Here is an 18,257-nt window from a genome sequence, read left to right as displayed (position 1 = left end):
AACCCCTCTCTCCTCGCCCCGCTCTCCTCACGCTAAACAACCCCTCTCTCCTCGCCCCTCTCTCCTCACGCTAAACAACCCCTCTCTCCTCTCTCCTCGCCCCCTCTCTTACCCACAGAGCCTCTCTGGTTGGGGGCGTGGCCGTGGGCCACTGCTGAGAATTCTACTCCGGTGTCGGTCTGCGTGGCGATGGTAGTTGTGGAGACCGAGCGTTGGGGGGAGGAGGAGGAGGGAGGCAACACCTGTACCTGTACCTGAGTCTTCTCTCTAATCACCTCGTCATAAGAAGGAGGGGGCTGGAGGGAGGGAAAATGTCAACAAAACTATGAATGACTCACACCTGAAAGAACAGAACCCAGAGTATAGCATCCCATCAGCCACAGGAATTGAAACCTTGACAGGTATGGATAATACCGTAAGTTACCTGGTCAGGTGTGGTAGGATAGGGTATATTACCTGTATGGTCTGACTAGATAAGGTACAGGTAGGTAGGTGGTAAGTTACCTGGTCAGGTGTGGTAGGATAGGGTATATTACCTGTATGGTCTGACTAGATAAGGTACAGGTAGGTAGGTGGTAAGTTACCTGGTCAGGTGTGGTAGGATAGGGTATATTACCTGTATGGTCTGACTAGATAAGGTACAGGTAGGTAGGTGGTAAGTTACCTGGTCAGGTGTGGTAGGATAGGCTATATTACCTGTATGGTCTGACTAGATAAGGTACAGGTAGGTAGGTGGTAAGTTACCTGGTCAGGTGTGGTAGGATAGGGTATATTACCCGTATGGTCTGACTAGATAAGGTACAGGTAGGTAGGTGGTAAGTTACCTGGTCAGGTGTGGTAGGATAGGGTATATTACCCGTATGGTCTGACTAGATAAGGTACAGGTAGGTAGGTGGTAAGTTACCTGGTCAGGTGTGGTAGGATAGGGTATATTACCTGTATGGTGTGACTAGATAAGGTACAGGTAGGTAGGTGGTAAGTTACCTGGTCAGGTGTGGTAGGATAGGGTATATTACGTGTATGGTCTGACTAGATAAGGTACAGGTAGGTAGGTAGGTGGTAAGTTACCTGGTCAGGTGTGGTAGGATATGGGAATATTACCTGTCTGGTCTGACTAGATAAGGTACAGGTAGGTAGGTGGTAAGTTACCTGGTCAGGTGTGGTAGGATAGGGTATATTACCTGTATGGTCTGACTAGATAAGGTACAGGTAGGTGGTGGTAAGTTACCTAGTCAGGTGTGGTAGGATAGGGTATATTACCTGTATGGTCTGACTAGATAAGGTACAGGTAGGTAGCTGGTCAGTTACCTAGTCAGGTGTGGTAGGATATGGTATATTACCTGTATGGTGTGACTAGATAAGGTACAGGTAGGTAGGTGGTAAGTTAACTGGTCAGGTGTGGTAGGATAGGGTATATTACCTGTATGGTCTGACTAGATAAGGTACAGGTAGGTAGGTGGTCAGTTACCTGGTCAGGTGTGGTAGGATAGGGTATATTACCTGTATGGTGTGACTAGATAAGGTACAGGTAGGTAGGTAGGTGGTAAGTTACCTGGTCAGGTGTGGTAGGATAGGGTATATTACCTGTATGGTCTGACTAGATAAGGTACAGGTAGGTAGGTGGTAAGTTACCTGGTCAGGTGTGGTAGGATAGGGTATATTACCTGTATGGTCTGACTAGATAAGGTACAGGTATGTAGGTGGTAAGTTACCTGGTCAGGTGTGGTAGGATAGGGTATATTACCTGTATGGTCTGACTAGATAAGGTACAGGTAGGTAGGTAGGTAGGTGGTAAGTTACCTGGTCAGGTGTGGTAGGATAGGGTATATTACCTGTATGGTCTGACTAGATAAGGTACAGGTAGGTAGGTGGTAAGTTACCTGGTCAGGTGTGGTAGGATAGGGTATATTTCCTGTATGGTCTGACTAGATAAGGTACAGGTAGGTAGGTGGTAAGTTACCTGGTCAGGTGTGGTAGGATAGGGTATATTACCTGTATGGTCTGACTAGATAAGGTACAGGTAGGTAGGTGGTAAGTTACCTGGTCAGGTGTGGTAGGATAGGGTATATTACCTGTATGGTCTGACTAGATAAGGTACAGGTAGGTAGGTAGGTGGTAAGTTACCTGGTCAGGTGTGGTAGGATAGGGTATATTACCTGTATGGTCTGACTAGATAAGGTACAGGTAGGTAGGTGGTAAGTTACCTGGTCAGGTGTGGTAGGATAGGGTATATTACCTGTATGGTCTGACTAGATAAGGTACAGGTAGGTAGGTGGTAAGTTACCTGGTCAGGTGTGGTAGGATAGGGTATATTACCTGTATGGTCTGACTAGATAAGGTACAGGTAGGTAGGTGGTAAGTTACCTGGTCAGGTGTGGTAGGATAGGGTATATTACCTGTATGGTCTGACTAGATAAGGTACAGGTAGGTAGGTAGGTGGTAAGTTACCTGGTCAGGTGTGGTAGGATAGGGTATATTACCTGTATGGTCTGACTAGATAAGGTACAGGTAGGTAGGTGGTAAGTTACCTGGTCAGGTGTGGTAGGATAGGGTATATTACCTGTATGGTCTGACTAGATAAGGTACAGGTAGGTAGGTGGTAAGTTACCTGGCCAGGTGTGGTAGGATAGGGTATATTACCTGTATGGTCTGACTAGATAAGGTACAGGTAGGTAGGTGGTAAGTTACCTGGTCAGGTGTGGTAGGATAGGGTATATTACCTGTATGGTCTGACTAGATAAGGTACAGGTAGGTAGGTGGTAAGTTACCTGGTCAGGTGTGGTAGGATAGGTATATTACCTGTATGGTCTGACTAGATAAGGTACAGGTAGGTAGGTGGTAAGTTACCTGGTCAGGTGTGGTAGGATAGGGTATATTACCTGTATGGTCTGACTAGATAAGGTACAGGTAGGTAGGTGGTAAGTTACCTGGTCAGGTGTGGTAGGATAGGGTATATTACCTGTATGGTCTGACTAGATAAGGTACAGGTAGGTAGGTGGTAAGTTACCTGGTCAGGTGTGGTAGGATAGGGTATATTACCTGTATGGTCTGACTAGATAAGGTACAGGTAGGTAGGTAGGTGGTAAGTTACCTGGTCAGGTGTGGTAGGATAGGGTATATTACCTGTATGGTCTGACTAGATAAGGTACAGGTAGGTAGGTGGTAAGTTACCTGGTCAGGTGTGGTAGGATAGGGTATATTACCTGTATGGTCTGACTAGATAAGGTACAGGTAGGTAGGTGGTAAGTTACCTGGTCAGGTGTGGTAGGATAGGGTATATTACCTGTATGGTCTGACTAGATAAGGTACAGGTAGGTAGGTGGTAAGTTACCTGGTCAGGTGTGGTAGGATAGGGTATATTACCTGTATGGTCTGACTAGATAAGGTACAGGTAGGTAGGTAGGTGGTAAGTTACCTGGTCAGGTGTGGTAGGATAGGGTATATTACCTGTATGGTCTGACTAGATAAGGTACAGGTAGGTAGGTGGTAAGTTACCTGGTCAGGTGTGGTAGGATAGGGTATATTACCTGTATGGTCTGACTAGATAAGGTACAGGTAGGTAGGTGGTAAGTTACCTGGCCAGGTGTGGTAGGATAGGGTATATTACCTGTATGGTCTGACTAGATAAGGTACAGGTAGGTGGGTAGGTGGTAAGTTACCTGGTCAGGTGTGGTAGGATAGGGTATATTACCTGTATGGTCTGACTAGATAAGCTACAGGTAGGTAGGTGGTAAGTTACCTGGTCAGGTGTGGTAGGATAGGGTATATTACCTGTATAGTCTGACTAGATAAGGTACAGGTAGGTAGGTGGTAAGTTACCTGGTCAGGTGTGGTAGGATAGGGTATATTACCTGTATGGTCTGACTAGATAAGGTACAGGTAGGTAGGTGGTAAGTTACCTGGTCAGGTGTGGTAGGATAGGGTATATTTCCTGTATGGTCTGACTAGATAAGGTACAGGTAGGTAGGTGGTCAGTTACCTGGTCAGGTGTGATAGGATAGGGTATATTACCTGTATGGTCTGACTAGATAAGGTACAGGTAGGTAGGTGATAAGTTACCTGGTCAGGTGTGGTAGGATAGGGTATATTACCTGTATGGTCTGACTAGATAAGGTACAGGTAGGTAGGTGGTAAGTTACCTGGTCAGGTGTGGTAGGATAGGGTATATTACCTGTATGGTCTGACTAGATAAGGTACAGGTAGGTAGGTGGTAAGTTACCTGGTCAGGTGTGGTAGGATAGGGTATATTACCTGTATGGTCTGACTAGATAAGGTACAGGTAGGTAGGTAGGTGGTAAGTTACCTGGTCAGGTGTGGTAGGATAGGGTATATTACCTGTATGGTCTGACTAGATAAGGTACAGGTAGGTAGCTGGTCAGTTACCTGGTCAGGTGTGGTAGGATAGGGTATATTACCTGTATGGTCTGACTAGATAAGGTACAGGTAGGTAGGTGGTAAGTTACCTGGTCATGTACTGTTGTTAGAAGTGGATATATATATATTTTATACATTTATTTTATAGAAATATCAGTGCACTTGTCAGTGGAGGCTGGTGGAAGGAGTTATAGGAGGAAGAAGTCATTGTAATAACTGGAATGGAATTAACTTCTCTAGGGCCAGTGGGACGATTTCGTCCCACCTACGTAACAGCCAGTGAAATCCCGTGGCGCGTTATTCAAATACCTTAGAAATGCTATTACTTCAATTTCTCAAACATATGACTATTTTACACCAGCTGCACTGCAGTACTTAATGCAGCTGGTGGCCACACAAGATACTGACTGTTACTTTTGATTTTGACCCCCCCCTTTGTTCAGGGACACATCATTCCATTTCTGTTAGTCACATGTCTGTGGAACTTGTTCAGTTTATGTCTCAGTTGTTGAATCTTGTTATGTTCATACAAATATTTACACATGTTAAGTTTGCTGAAAATAAACGCTGTTGACAGTGAGAGGACGTTTCTGTTTTTGCTGAGTTTATAAAATATATTTTGATTTGTTTAACACTTTTTTGGTTACTACATGATTCCATATGTGGTATTTCATAGTTCTGATGTCTTCACTATAATTCTACAATGTATAAAATATTAAAAATAAAGAAAAACCCTTGAATGAGTCGGTGTGTCCAAACTTTTGACTGGTATTGTCCATCATCATATTATAGGAGATGACGTGGGTGTCCGTCATCATAAGAAGATTAAATTGTCATCCACGCCATTCTTTCTGTACCCTATAGAAGGAGGTATACTGCAGCCCCAGATCATAGTGGTGGGAGGAGGAGGAAGAGGAGGGTTCGTTACCTGTATAGTAGGAGGTATACTGCTGCCCCAGATCACAGCAGCAGGAGGAGGGGGCGGAGGGAATCCCCCAGAAGCCCCGGGGAACCAGGTGTTGGACGCCAGCGGCTCAGCTGATAGGATGGTGATCTCTGGACGGCTTTTAATAACACGCAGAGGACATCAGTATACCACAGGCCAGAGGACATCAGTATACCACAGGCCAGAGGACATCAGTATACCACAGGCCAGAGGACATCGGTATACCACAGGCCAGAGGACATCGGTATAGCACAGGCCAGAGGACATCGGTATACCACAGGCCAGAGGACATCAGTATACCACAGGGCAGAGGACATCGGTATACCACAGGCCAGAGGACATCGGTATACCACAGGCCAGAGGACATCGGTATACCACAGGCCAGAGGACATCGGTATACCACAGGCCAGAGGACATCGGTATACCACAGGCCAGAGGACATCGGTATACCACAGGCCAGAGGACATCGGTATACCACAGGCCAGAGGACATCGGTATACCACAGGCCAGAGGACATCGGTATACCACAGGCCAGAGGACATCGGTATACCACAGGCCAGAGGACATCGGTATACCACAGGCCAGAGGACATCGGTATACCACAGGCCAGAGGACATCGGTATACCACAGGCCAGAGGACATCGGTATACCACAGGCCAGAGGACATCGGTATACCACAGGCCAGAGGACATCGGTATACCACAGGCCAGAGGACATCGGTATACCACAGGCCAGAGGACATCGGTATACCACAGGCCAGAGGACATCGGTATACCACAGGCCAGAGGACATCGGTATACCACAGGCCAGAGGACATCGGTATACCACAGGCCAGAGGACATCGGTATACCACAGGCCAGAGGACATCGGTATACCACAGGCCAGAGGACATCGGTATACCACAGGCCAGAGGACATCAGTATACCACAGGCCAGAGGACATCGGTATACCACAGGCCAGAGGACATCAGTATACCACAGGCCAGAGGACATCGGTATACCACAGGCCAGAGGACATCAGTATACCACAGGCCAGAGGACATCGGTATACCACAGGCCAGAGGACATCGGTATACCACAGGCCAGAGGACATCGGTATACCACAGGCCAGAGGACATCGGTATACCACAGGCCAGAGGACATCGGTATACCACAGGCCAGAGGACATCGGTATACCACAGGCCAGAGGACATCGGTATACCACAGGCCAGAGGACATCAGTATACCACAGGCCAGAGGACATCGGTATACCACAGGCCAGAGGACATCAGTATACCACAGGCCAGAGGACATCAGTATACCACAGGCCAGAGGCATGTAATCAAAGCTCAATCTATCATGATGAAAGACACCAGAAAGCTGAAACTTGGGTGTATCTGATCTGGATCTGATCTGGATCTGGATCTGATCTGGATCTGATCTGGATCTGATCTGGATCTGGATCTGATCTGGACCTGTGAAATGCGTCACTAAACTCAGCCGTGAAACTCACCTCCTGTCTCTGGGGTTGCTCTCGCTCAGGGAAGTGGATCTAGTTGACGCTGAGACAGAGAAACACCGTTTTTTTTTTTTTATTGATTTTTATTTAACCGGGAAGTACTATTGAGGTCTGAAAACCTCTTTCACAAGGGACAGACACCTGGTCAAGAGGGGAAATTTAACCATCACACTCATTATAAAGCTCATAACATGAGATGGCCTAGTCATAATGCCGTGTTCAAAACAACTGGGAAAACTTGGAAATGTCAGACTTCCGTCTTCAGCGCGTTCAAGACAATTGGGAACTCAGGAAAAAAAAAAAAAAAAAAAAACAGGTACAACTGTCAAAAATCGTTTTGAAGAGTCATCCAACTCGGAATTCCAACTCGGGCCTCTTTTCTAGAGCTCCGACTTTCCGACCTGAAGATCACTGACGTCACGATTTGACTTCGTATTTTCCCAGTTCCCAGTCGTCTTGAAAGCGGCAAGTGCTACTAACACCAGGAAAGATGATAGCTTATATAGATTTATAGCACTAACAACAGTTCCCCCTGATCTTGGGTCAGTTTTGCATTTTCCCCACTAACGATTAAGGCTACGCTTGGTTGAGGGGAAACTGATCCTAGATCTGTACCTAGGGGAAACTTCGTCCAGGAGCAGCTCCTATATACAGACAAGTCATCAGTTGTTGTGTAGAGTAATAAAGGAAGAGTAAAAGACAGGGACACTCACTCCTCTTAATGGCGGCCCTGATGGAGGACAGAGGTCCTTGGCTGGAGGAAAGGAAGAAGGAAAGAATCAAGGGAAAGAGAAAGTGATGTCATTCCTTCATTCAACCTGCTATCTTTCTCCATTACAGAATACATAGTGCAGGTTTCCTTCCAGAAACACAGCTAAGGTGTGTGTGTGTGTGTGTGTGTGTGTGTGTGTGTGTGTGTGTGTGTGTGTGTGTGTGTGTGTGTGTGTGTGTATTTATTATGGATCCCCATTGGTTATAACATTTACAGAAAATACAGGAATGCCAACGGTGGAGGTGTTGTTGTTTATATTCAGAACCACATTCCTGTAAAGCTTAGAGACGATCTCATGTTAAATACTGTTGAAGTAATATGGCTACAGGTTCATCTGCCTCACCTAAAGCCCATTCTGGTGGGAAGCTGCTATAGACCACCAAGTGTTAACAGTCAGTATCTGGATAATGTTAAATACTGTTGAAGTAATATGGCTACAGGTTCATCTGCCTCACCTAAAGCCCCATTCTGGTGGGAAGCTGCTATAGACCACCAAGTGCTTAACAGTCAGTATCTGGATAATGTGTGAAATGCTTGATAATGTATGTGATATCAACAGAGAGGTCTATTTTCTGGGTGATTTAAATATTGACTGGCTTTCATCAAGCTGCCCACTAAAGAGAAAGCTTCAAGCTGTAACCAGTGCCTGTAACCTGGTTCAGGTTATCAGTCAACCTACCAGGGTAGTTACAAACAGAACAGGAATGAAATCATCAAAATGTATTGATCACATCTTTACTAACGCTGCAGAAATCTGCTTTAAAGCAGTATCCAGATCCATCGGATGTAGTGATCACAATATAGCAGCCATATCTAGGAAAACCAAAGTCCCAAAGGCTGGGCCTAATATAGTGTATAAGAGGTCATACAATAAGTTTTGTACTGATTCATATGATGTTGATGTAAATAATATTTGTTGGTCTGTGGTGAGTAATGAGGAGCAACCAGACGCTGATCTGAACACATTCATGATGTTGCTTAACCCAGTTACTAATAAACACTCATTAAAGAAAATGACTGTAAAAAACTGTTAAATCCCCGTGGATTGATGAGGAATTGAAAAATGGTATGGGTGAGAGGGACGAGGCTAAAGGTTTGAGGCAAATAAGTCTGGCTGCACAACCGATTGGCTAACGTACTGCAAATGGAGGAATCATGTGACTAAACTGAATAAAAAGAAGAAACTACACTATGAAACAAAGATAAATGACGTAAAGAATGACAGTAAAAAAGCTTTGGAGCAACTTAAATGACATTTTGGGGGGAAAAAGGCAAACTCAGCCCCATCATTCATTGAATCAGATGCTCATTCATTACAAAACCCACTGATATTGCCGACGACTTTAATGATTTTTCCATTGGCAAGATTAGCAAGCTTAGGGATGACATGCCAGCAAAAAACGGCGACGCTACATATCCAAGTATATCCGACCAAATTCTGAAAGACAAGAACTGTACATTGAATTCCGTAAAGTGAGTGGGGAAGAGGTGAATAAATAATTGTTGTCGATCAACAATGACAAGCCACCGGGGTCTGACAACTTGGATGGAAACTTACTGAGGATAATAGCGGACGATATTGCCACTCCTATTTGCCATATTTTCAATTTAAGCCGACTAGAAAGTGTGGCCTCAGGCCTGGAGGGAAGGTAAAGTCATTCCGCTACCTAAGAATAGTAACGAATGGGGATCCATAAAAACCCCCAGGAAGAGGAGCTGCTGCCTTGGCAGGAACTAATGGGGATCCATAATAAACCCCAGGAAGAGTAGCTGCTGCCTTGGCAGGAACTAAATGGGGATCCATAATAAACCCCAGGAAGAGTAGCTGCTGCCTTGGCAGGAACTAATGGGGATCCATAATAAACCCCAGGAAGAGTAGCTGCTCCCTTGGCAGGAACTAATGGGGATCCATAATAAACCCCAGGAAGAGTAGCTGCTCCCTTGGCAGGAACTAATGGGGATCCATAATAAACCCCAGGAAGAGTAGCTGCTGCCTTGGCAGGAACTAATGGGGATCCATAATAAACCCCAGGAAGAGTAGCTGCTGCCTTGGCAGGAACTAATGGGGATCCATAATAAACCCCAGGAAGAGTAGCTGCTCCCTTGGCAGGAACTAATGGGGATCCATAATAAACCCCCAGGAAGAGTAGCTGCTGCATTGGCAGGAACTAATGGGGATCCATAATAAACCCCAGGAAGAGTAGCTGCTGCCTTGGCAGGAACTAATGGGGATCCATAATAAACCCCAGGAAGAGTAGCTGCTCCCTTGGCAGGAACTAATGGGGATCCATAATAAACCCCCAGGAAGAGTAGCTGCTGCATTGGCAGGAACTAATGGGGATCCATAATAAACCCCAGGAAGAGTAGCTGCTGCCTTGGCAGGAACTAATGGGGATCCATAATAAACCGCAGGAAGAGTAGCTGCTGCCTTGGCAGGAACTAATGGGGATCCATAATAAACCCCAGGAAGAGTAGCTTCTCCCTTGGCAGGAACTAATGGGGATCCATAATAAACCCCAGGAAGAGTAGCTGCTGCCTTGGCAGGAACTAATGGGGATCCATAATAAACCCCCAGGAAGAGTAGCTGCTGCCTTGGCAGGAACTAATGGGGATCCATAATAAACCCCAGGAAGAGTAGCTGCTCCCTTGGCAGGAACTAATGGGGATCCATAATAAACCCCCAGGAAGAGTAGCTGCTGCATTGGCAGGAACTAATGGGGATCCATAATAAACCCCAGGAAGAGTAGCTGCTGCCTTGGCAGGAACTAATGGGGATCCATAATAAACCGCAGGAAGAGTAGCTGCTGCCTTGGCAGGAACTAATGGAGATCCATAATAAACCCCAGGAAGAGTAGCTTCTCCCTTGGCAGGAACTAATGGGGATCCATAATAAACCCCAGGAAGAGTAGCTGCTGCCTTGGCAGGAACTAATGGGGATCCATAATAAACCCCCAGGAAGAGTAGCTGCTGCATTGGCAGGAACTAATGGGCATTCATTATAAACCCCCAGGAAGAGTAGCTGCTGCATTGGCAGGAACTAATGGGCATTCATTATAAACCCCAGGAAGAGTAGCTGCTGCCTTGGCAGGAACTAATGGGGGTCCATAATAAACCCCAGGAAGAGTAGCTGCTGCCTTGGCAGGAACTAATGGGGATCCATAATAAACCCCAGGAAGAGTAGCTGCTGCCTTGGCAGGAACTAAATGGGGATCCATAATAAACCCCAGGAAGAGTAGCTGCTGCCTTGGCAGGAACTAAATGGGGATCCATAATAAACCCCAGGAAGAGTAGCTGCTGCCTTGGCAGGAACTAATGGGGATCCATTATAAACCCCAGGAAGAGTAGCTGCTGCCTTGGCAGGAACTAATGGGGATCCATAATAAAACCCCAGGAAGAGTAGCTGCTGCCTTGGCAGGAACTAATGGGGATCCATAATAAACCCCAGGAAGAGTAGCTGCTGCCTTGGCAGGAACTAATGGGGATCCATAATAAACCCCAGGAAGAGTAGCTGCTGCCTTGGCAGGAACTAATGGGGATCCATAAAAACCACCAGGAAGAGTAGCTGCTGCCTTGGAAGGAACTAATGGGGATCCACAATAAACCCCAGGAAGAGTAGCTGCTGCCTTGACAGGAACTAATGGAGATCCATAAAAACCACCAGGAAGAGTAGCTGCTGCCTTGGCAGGAACTAATGGGGATCCACAATACACCCCAGGAAGAGTAGCTGCTGCCTTGACAAGAACTAATGGGGATCCATAAAAACCACCAGGAAGAGTAGCTGCTGCCTTGGCAGGAACTAATGGGGATCCATAATAAACCCCAGGAAGAGTAGCTGCTGCCTTGGCAGGAACTAATGGGGATCCATAAAAACCACCAGGAAGAGTAGCTGCTGCCTTGGAAGGAACTAATGGGGATCCACAATAAACCCCAGGAAGAGTAGCTGCTGCCTTGACAGGAACTAATGGAGATCCATAATAAACCCCAGAAAGAGTAGCTGCTGCCTTGGCAGGAACTAATGGGGATCTATTATAAACCCCAGGAAGAGTAGCTGCTGCCTTGGCAGGAACTAACGGGGATCCATAATAAACCCCAGGAAGAGTAGCTGCTGCCTTGGCAGGAACTAACGGGGATCCATAATAAACCCCAGGAAGAGTAGCTGCTGCCTTGGCAGGAACTAACGGGGATCCATAATAAACCCCAGGAAGAGTAGCTGCTGCCTTGGCAGGAACTAACGGGGATCCATAATAAACCCCAGGAAGAGTAGCTGCTGCCTTGGCAGGAACTAACGGGGATCCATAATAAACCCCAGGAAGAGTAGCTGCTGCCTTGGCAGGAACTAATGGGGATCCTTAATAAACCCCCAGGAAGAGTAGCTGCTGCCTTGGCAGGAACTAATGTATTTGTATTTATCATTGATCCCCATTAGTTCCAAGACAGCAGCTACTCTTCCTGAGGTCCTGCTAAATTGGTTTATTGGAGGAAGTCAGATAGTCTACTACACTTGTTCAGGAGGGAAATTTCTCACCCAACCACTAGCCCTGATAATACCTCCTAACCTGATAGCCATGTGTGTGTGTGTGTGTGTGTGTGTGTGTGTGTGTGTGTGTGTGTGTGTGTGTGTGTGTGTGTGTGTGTGTGTGTGTGTGTGTGTTTGTCAAGCAAGGTAATTAACATGATATGACAGTTATCTGTCAGAACTCACCTCAGTCTGTGTTCCTTGTGCCTCTCTGAGGAAGAGAGAGAGAGAGAGATAACAGAGAGAGAGAGAGAGAGAGAAAGAGAGGAGAGAAAGAGAGAGAGAGAGAGAGAGAGAGAGAGAGAGAGAGAGAGAGAAAGAGAGGAGAGAGAGAGAAAGAGAGGAGAGAGAGAGGAGAGAAAGAGAGAGCGAGAGGAGAGAAAGGGAGGGAGAAAGAGAGGAGAGAAAGAGAGGAGAGAAAGAGAGAGAGAGAGAGAGAGAGAGAGAGGAGAGCAAGAGGAGAGAAAGAGAGGGAGAAAGAGAGAGAGCGAGAGGAGAGCGAGAGAGGGAGAAAGAGAGAGAGCGAGAGGAGAGCGAGAGGAGAGAAAGAGAGGGAGAAAGAGGAGAGAAAGAGAGGAGAGCGAGAGGAGAGAAAGAGAGGGAGAAAGAGGAGAGAAAGAGAGAGAGAGAGAGAGGAGAGAAAGAGAAGAGAGAAAGAGAGGAGAGAAAGAGAGGGAGAAAGAGAGAGAGAAAGAGAGAGAGAGAGAGAGTGAGAGGAGAGAAAGAGAGGGAGAAAGAGAGGAGAGCGAGAGGAAGAAAGAGAGGAGAGCGAGAGGAGAGAAAGAGAGGGAGAAAGAGAGAGAGAGAGCGAGCGAGAAGAGAGAAAGAGAGAGAGAGAGCGAGAGCGAGAGAGAGAGCGAGAGGAGAGAAAGAGAGGGAGAGAAAGAGAGAGAGATAAGAGCATGGTTACTGAGAGAACAGTAGCTACAGGTTACCTGGCCACTCTTACTACCTTGGACATGATCAGCATCCAACAGGCGTATTCCCCCTGTAACTCCCCCATTCTCAATTTACCTGGTCCAATAGAATAAAGATAGATAACTCCCCTGGTCCAATAGAATAAAGATAGATAACTCCCCTGGTCCAATAGAATAAAGATAGATAACTCCATTGGTCCAATAGAATAAAGATAGATAACTCCCCTGGTCCAATAGAATAAAGATAGATAACTCCCCTGGTCCAATAGAATAAAGATAGATAACTCCCCTGGTCCAATAGAATAAAGATAGATAACTCCCCCTGGTCCAATAGAATAAAGATAGATAACTCCCCTGGTCCAATAGAATAAAGATAGATAACTCCCCTGGTCCAATAGAATAAAGATAGATAACTCCCCTGGTCCAATAGAATAAAGATAGATAACTCCCCCTGGTCCAATAGAATAAAGATAGATAACTCCCCCTGGTCCAATAGAATAAAGATAGATAACTCCCCTGGTCCAATAGAATAAAGATAGATAACTCCCCTGGTCCAATAGAATAAAGATAGATAACTCCCCCTGGTCCAATAGAATAAAGATAGATAACTCCCCTGGTCCAATAGAATAAAGATAGATAACTCCCCCTCCCGTGCCAATAGAATAAAGATAGATAACTCTCCTGGTCCAATAGAATAAAGATAGATAACTCCCCTGGTCCAATAGAATAAAGATAGATAACTCCCCTGGTCCAATAGAATAAAGATAGATAACTCCCCTGGTCCAATAGAATAAAGATAGATAACTCCCCTGGTCCAATAGAATAAAGATAGATAACTCCCCTGGTCCAATAGAATAAAGATAGATAACTCCCCAAGAACCCGATGGTCACTCTGACAGAGCTCCAGAGTTCCTCTGTGGAGATGGGAGAACCTTCCAGAAGAACAACCATCTCTGCAGCACTCCACCAATCAGGCCTTTATGGTAGAGTGGCCAGACTGAAGCCACTCCTCAGTAAAAGGCACATGACAGCCTGCTTGGAGTTTGCCAAAAGGCATCTAGAGGACTTTCAGACCATGAGAAACAAGATTCTCTGGTCTGATGAAACCAAGAATTGAACTCTTTGGCCTGAATGTCAAGCGTCACTTCTGGAGGAAACCTGGCACCATCCCTACGGTGAAGCATGGTGGTGGCAGCATCATGCAGTGGGGATGTTTTTCAGCGGCAGCAGGGACTAGGAGACTAGTCAGGATCGAGGGAAAGATGAACAGAGCAAAGTACAGAGAGATCCTTGATGAAAACCTGCTCCAGAGCACTCAGGACCTCAGACTGGGACGAAGGTTCACCTTCCAAAAGGACAACGACCCTAAGCACACAGCCAAGACAACGCAGGAGTGGCTTTGAATGTCCTTGAGTGGCCCAGCCAGAGCCCGGACTTGAACCCGATCGAACATCTCTGGAGAGACCTGAAAATAGCTGTGCAGCGACGCTCCCCATCCAACCTGACAGAGATTGAGAGGATCTGTAGAGAAGAATGGGAGAAACTCCCCAAATACAGGTGTGCCAAGCTTGTAGCGTCATACCCAAGAAGACTCAAGGCTGTAATCGCTGCCCAAGGTGCTTCAACAAAGTACTGAGTAAAGGGTCTGAATACTTATGGAAATGTGATATTTCAGATATTATTTTTTTAATAAATTTGCTAAAGTTTCAAAACACTGTTTTTGCTTGGTCATTATGGGGTATTGTGATGTCATTATGGGGTATTGTGATGTCATTATGGGATATTGTGATGTCATTATGGGATATTGTGATGTCATTATGGGATATTGTGTGTAGATGGATGAGGGGAAAAAAACAATTTAATCAATTTTAGAATAAGGTTGTAAAGTAACAAAATGTGGAAAAAGTCAAGGGGTCTGAATACTTTCCGAATGCACTATATTTAGGGTGCCATTTGGGACACAGGCTAATTGCTCTTAGTGTAAATGCTTAATGTTTCATTATGCATGAGCTATAATGCATTATAACACTGATAGGAAGGATTTATTTAGGACCTTATGAATATCCACCTCTGAACAGAAACACCACATTTCCTAACTCTGTGTGTGTGTGTGTGTGTGTGTGTGTGTGTGTGTGTGTGTGTGTGTGTGTGTGTGTGTGTGTGTGCGTGTGTGCGTGCGTGCTCTGAGAGGAGGTTCCAGGGAGAGCTGATTCACCCCAGGAATGCAGAGGGTAGGCCATGCCAGGACACACACACACACACACACACACACACACACACACACACACACACACACACACACTTACACACACACACACACACACACACACACACACACACACACACACACACACACACACACACACAGAGAGAGAGTTAGTAAATGTGGTGCCTGTAGATTGTATCTAGGCCTAGTTTTTTTCACTCTGGCCAGAGAGCAATTGTACTTGACGCCTGCAGGATGCATTTGTGTCTTCCCATAACTGTCAGGCTGAAGGAATGTGAAGATTTGTTGTGTTTTGCATCCTCCCTAGCAGTGTCTGAAACAGCACCCTATTCCCTATGTAGTGCACTATTTTTGACCTGGGCTCTGATCGAAAGGAGTGTGCACTATCTAGGAAATAGGGTGCCATTTGGGACGAAATCCTTAGTCCTATCCAACAGAGTCCAGCCAACCCTGACCAGGTATCAAATGAAAGAATGTACAGAAACAGGACTGACTGAACAAAGAAGAAATCCTCTCTTTTTGTGTGTTCCGTTGCAAAACGTTGTTCTACAGTGTGCACTAATGAATATTTAACCAGAGATTGTGGGGAAAGTTTGTTCGGTGAGATATTTTACCTCCAGATGAGTTGGTCAGTCTTATAACAGGTTCCCTATGCTCTCCTCTCAAACTCTCCTGCTCCTCGTCCTCCATTCTCCTCGCCTCAGCCATCGCAGAGAAACAATATCCTAGTGTGGGAAAGAAGACGACTAACTCGCGCTGCAACTCCGATACAATGGATACCAGCAACATTTCCCGAATTACTCTGAGAAACCGACTGGCTGCCGGAGACGTGCGCGAAAGTCTCCCCCCAAATTTTTTACCAAAACAACACAACAACTCGCATAACTTTTCACAAAATAAGTAATTCGCCACTGTTGGTATTGTTTAAAACTATCATCATCATCAAAAAAAAAGAGAGAAAACAATAGTTATTTGTTGATGATAATAGCCGGAGAGACGTCTGGCATCTCTCGCTCCAAGACGTGTGTGTCGTGAGCAACAATAGTGGAATCGGCGGTTCGCCTTCAAATTAAAAGTTTCCCATTGATAGTGATGCAAACGCATGAAAATAGTGGGAATCGTGGCACAATTGAACTAGATAATGCTAAATAAGTTTGGAATGTTGTTATATAATTAATATATTTTATAATAACAATAATTCGTAAATTTTATACAACAACAATAAAAGAGATACAAATCTGTTGAATTCACTGTATCTTCTTCAGGATTGCATTGGGGCATAGGTCCTATATATTACACTGTAGGGTACAGCCTTACCTATGGATCTGGGGTGTCGGCCTACTCAGTGACACCCACAGAACACAATTGTAAATAAGTTTCACTGATATCCAGGAAATGTGTACTTTGTGTTTTACTACGTGCTACCACAACAAATGTAGCTTTCGGAAAAATACTTGTTCTACCTTCTTCAAAACACCAAATCTAAAATCAAATCAAAATTGTATTTGTCACATGAGCTGAATACAACAGGTCGTAGACTTTACCATGAAATTGCTTACTTCACAAGCCCTTATAAGTAAGGCTGTAGATTTACTTTCTTGAGTAGAGTTCATGTACCAATGTTTAATGTATGTAGCGGCTGTCGTGAGAGAGAGTAGACCCAAGGCTCCTCGGAAAAACAGGCTCCTTATGTGTGACTCCCAATCAGCAACAACGAACTTCAGCTGTGCCTGATTGGGAGCCACACACACGGCCCAAAACAAAGAAATACAAAAAAAAAAAACTAGAAAACGAACATAGAACGCCCACCCAATGTAACACCCTGGCCTAACCAAAATAAAGAACAGAAAAACCCCTCTCTATGGCCAGGGCGTTACAGATGTACCAATGTTGTTCCTTGAATGTATATTTTTCAAAAAAAAACAATTACATTTATCTGGAAAAAAATGTGATTACACGTGAAAATTCATATGTGTACTTGCTCTGTGTAGAGCGAAATGTGTAGGCAAATTGCTTTGTGTTGTCATTTCCATCTTTACTAGTAATGTCTTGGGCGCACGGATTACATAGCTGTGATAAATATTACAAGAATTATTGCACATGCTACATGTTCTCAGGGGTGTCTGCATGAAAGCAATATTTGGATACCAGGCCTTGGTCAGGTCCCCCATTAAAGGCCTTGGTCAGGTCCCCCATTACAGGCCTTGGTCAGGTCCCCCATTACAGGCCTTGGTCAGGTCGCCCATTACAGGCCTTGGTCAGGTCCCCCATTACAGGCCTTGGTCAGGTCCCCCATTACAGGCCTTGGTCAGGTCCCCCATTACAGGCCTTGGTCAGGTCCCCCATTACAGGCCTTGGTCAGGTCCCCCATTACAGGCCTTGGTCAGGTCCCCCATTAAAGGCCTTGGTCAGGTCCCCCATTAAAGGCCTTGGTCAGGTCCCCCATTAAAGGCCTTGGTCAGGTCCCCCATTACAGGCCATGGTCAGGTCCCCCATTACAGGCCTTGGTCAGGACCCCCATTACAGGCCTTGGTCAGGTCCCCCATTACAGGCCTTGGTCAGGTCCCCCATTAAAGGCCATGGTCAGGTCCCCCATTAAAGGCATTGGTCAGGTCCCCCATTAAAGGCCTTGGTCAGGTCCCCCATTACAGGCCATGGTCAGGTCCCCCATTAAAGGCCTTGGTCAGGTCCCCCATTAAAGGCCTTGGTCAGGTCCCCCATTACAGGCCTTGGTCAGGTCCCCCATTACAGGCCTTGGTCAGGTCCCCCATTAAAGGCCATAGTCAGGTCCCCCATTAAAGGCCATGGTCAGGTCCCCCATTAAAGGCCTTGGTCAGGTCCACCATTAAAGGCCTTGGTCAGGTCCCCCATTAAAGGCCATGGTCAGGTCCCCCATTAAAGGCATTGGTCAGGTCCACCATTAAAGGCCTTGGTCAGGTCCCCCATTACAGGCCTTGGTCAGGTCGCCCCATTACAGGCCTTGGTCAGGTCCCCCATTAAAGGCCTTG

The 18,257-nt window shown here is 45.9% G+C and overlaps 1 protein-coding gene across 1 annotated transcript in view; it reads right to left on the bottom strand.

Moving 5' to 3' along the window:
* LOC106608419 (SH3 domain-containing protein 19) overlaps positions 1–16,290 on the bottom strand; it is a 44,039-nt gene extending 27,749 nt beyond the window's left edge. The window contains exons 1-6 of the mRNA XM_045721404.1: positions 15,864–16,290; positions 12,292–12,316; positions 7,531–7,571; positions 6,812–6,860; positions 5,303–5,438; positions 113–296 (exon numbers count right to left, since the gene is read on the bottom strand). Coding sequence (XP_045577360.1) covers positions 113–296; positions 5,303–5,438; positions 6,812–6,860; positions 7,531–7,571; positions 12,292–12,316; positions 15,864–16,038 — 610 coding nt within the window. The 5' untranslated portion in view covers positions 16,039–16,290. The remainder of the gene's footprint in view (positions 1–112; positions 297–5,302; positions 5,439–6,811; positions 6,861–7,530; positions 7,572–12,291; positions 12,317–15,863) is intronic.
* Between the last annotated feature and the right edge of the window lie 1,967 nt (positions 16,291–18,257).

The sequence above is a fragment of the Salmo salar genome, chromosome ssa07, assembly GCF_905237065.1.
Source record: "Salmo salar chromosome ssa07, Ssal_v3.1, whole genome shotgun sequence".
NCBI lineage: Eukaryota > Metazoa > Chordata > Actinopteri > Salmoniformes > Salmonidae > Salmo > Salmo salar.
The sequence above is the reverse complement of the archived record's forward strand: the minus strand, read 5'-3'. Positions and strand labels throughout refer to the sequence as shown.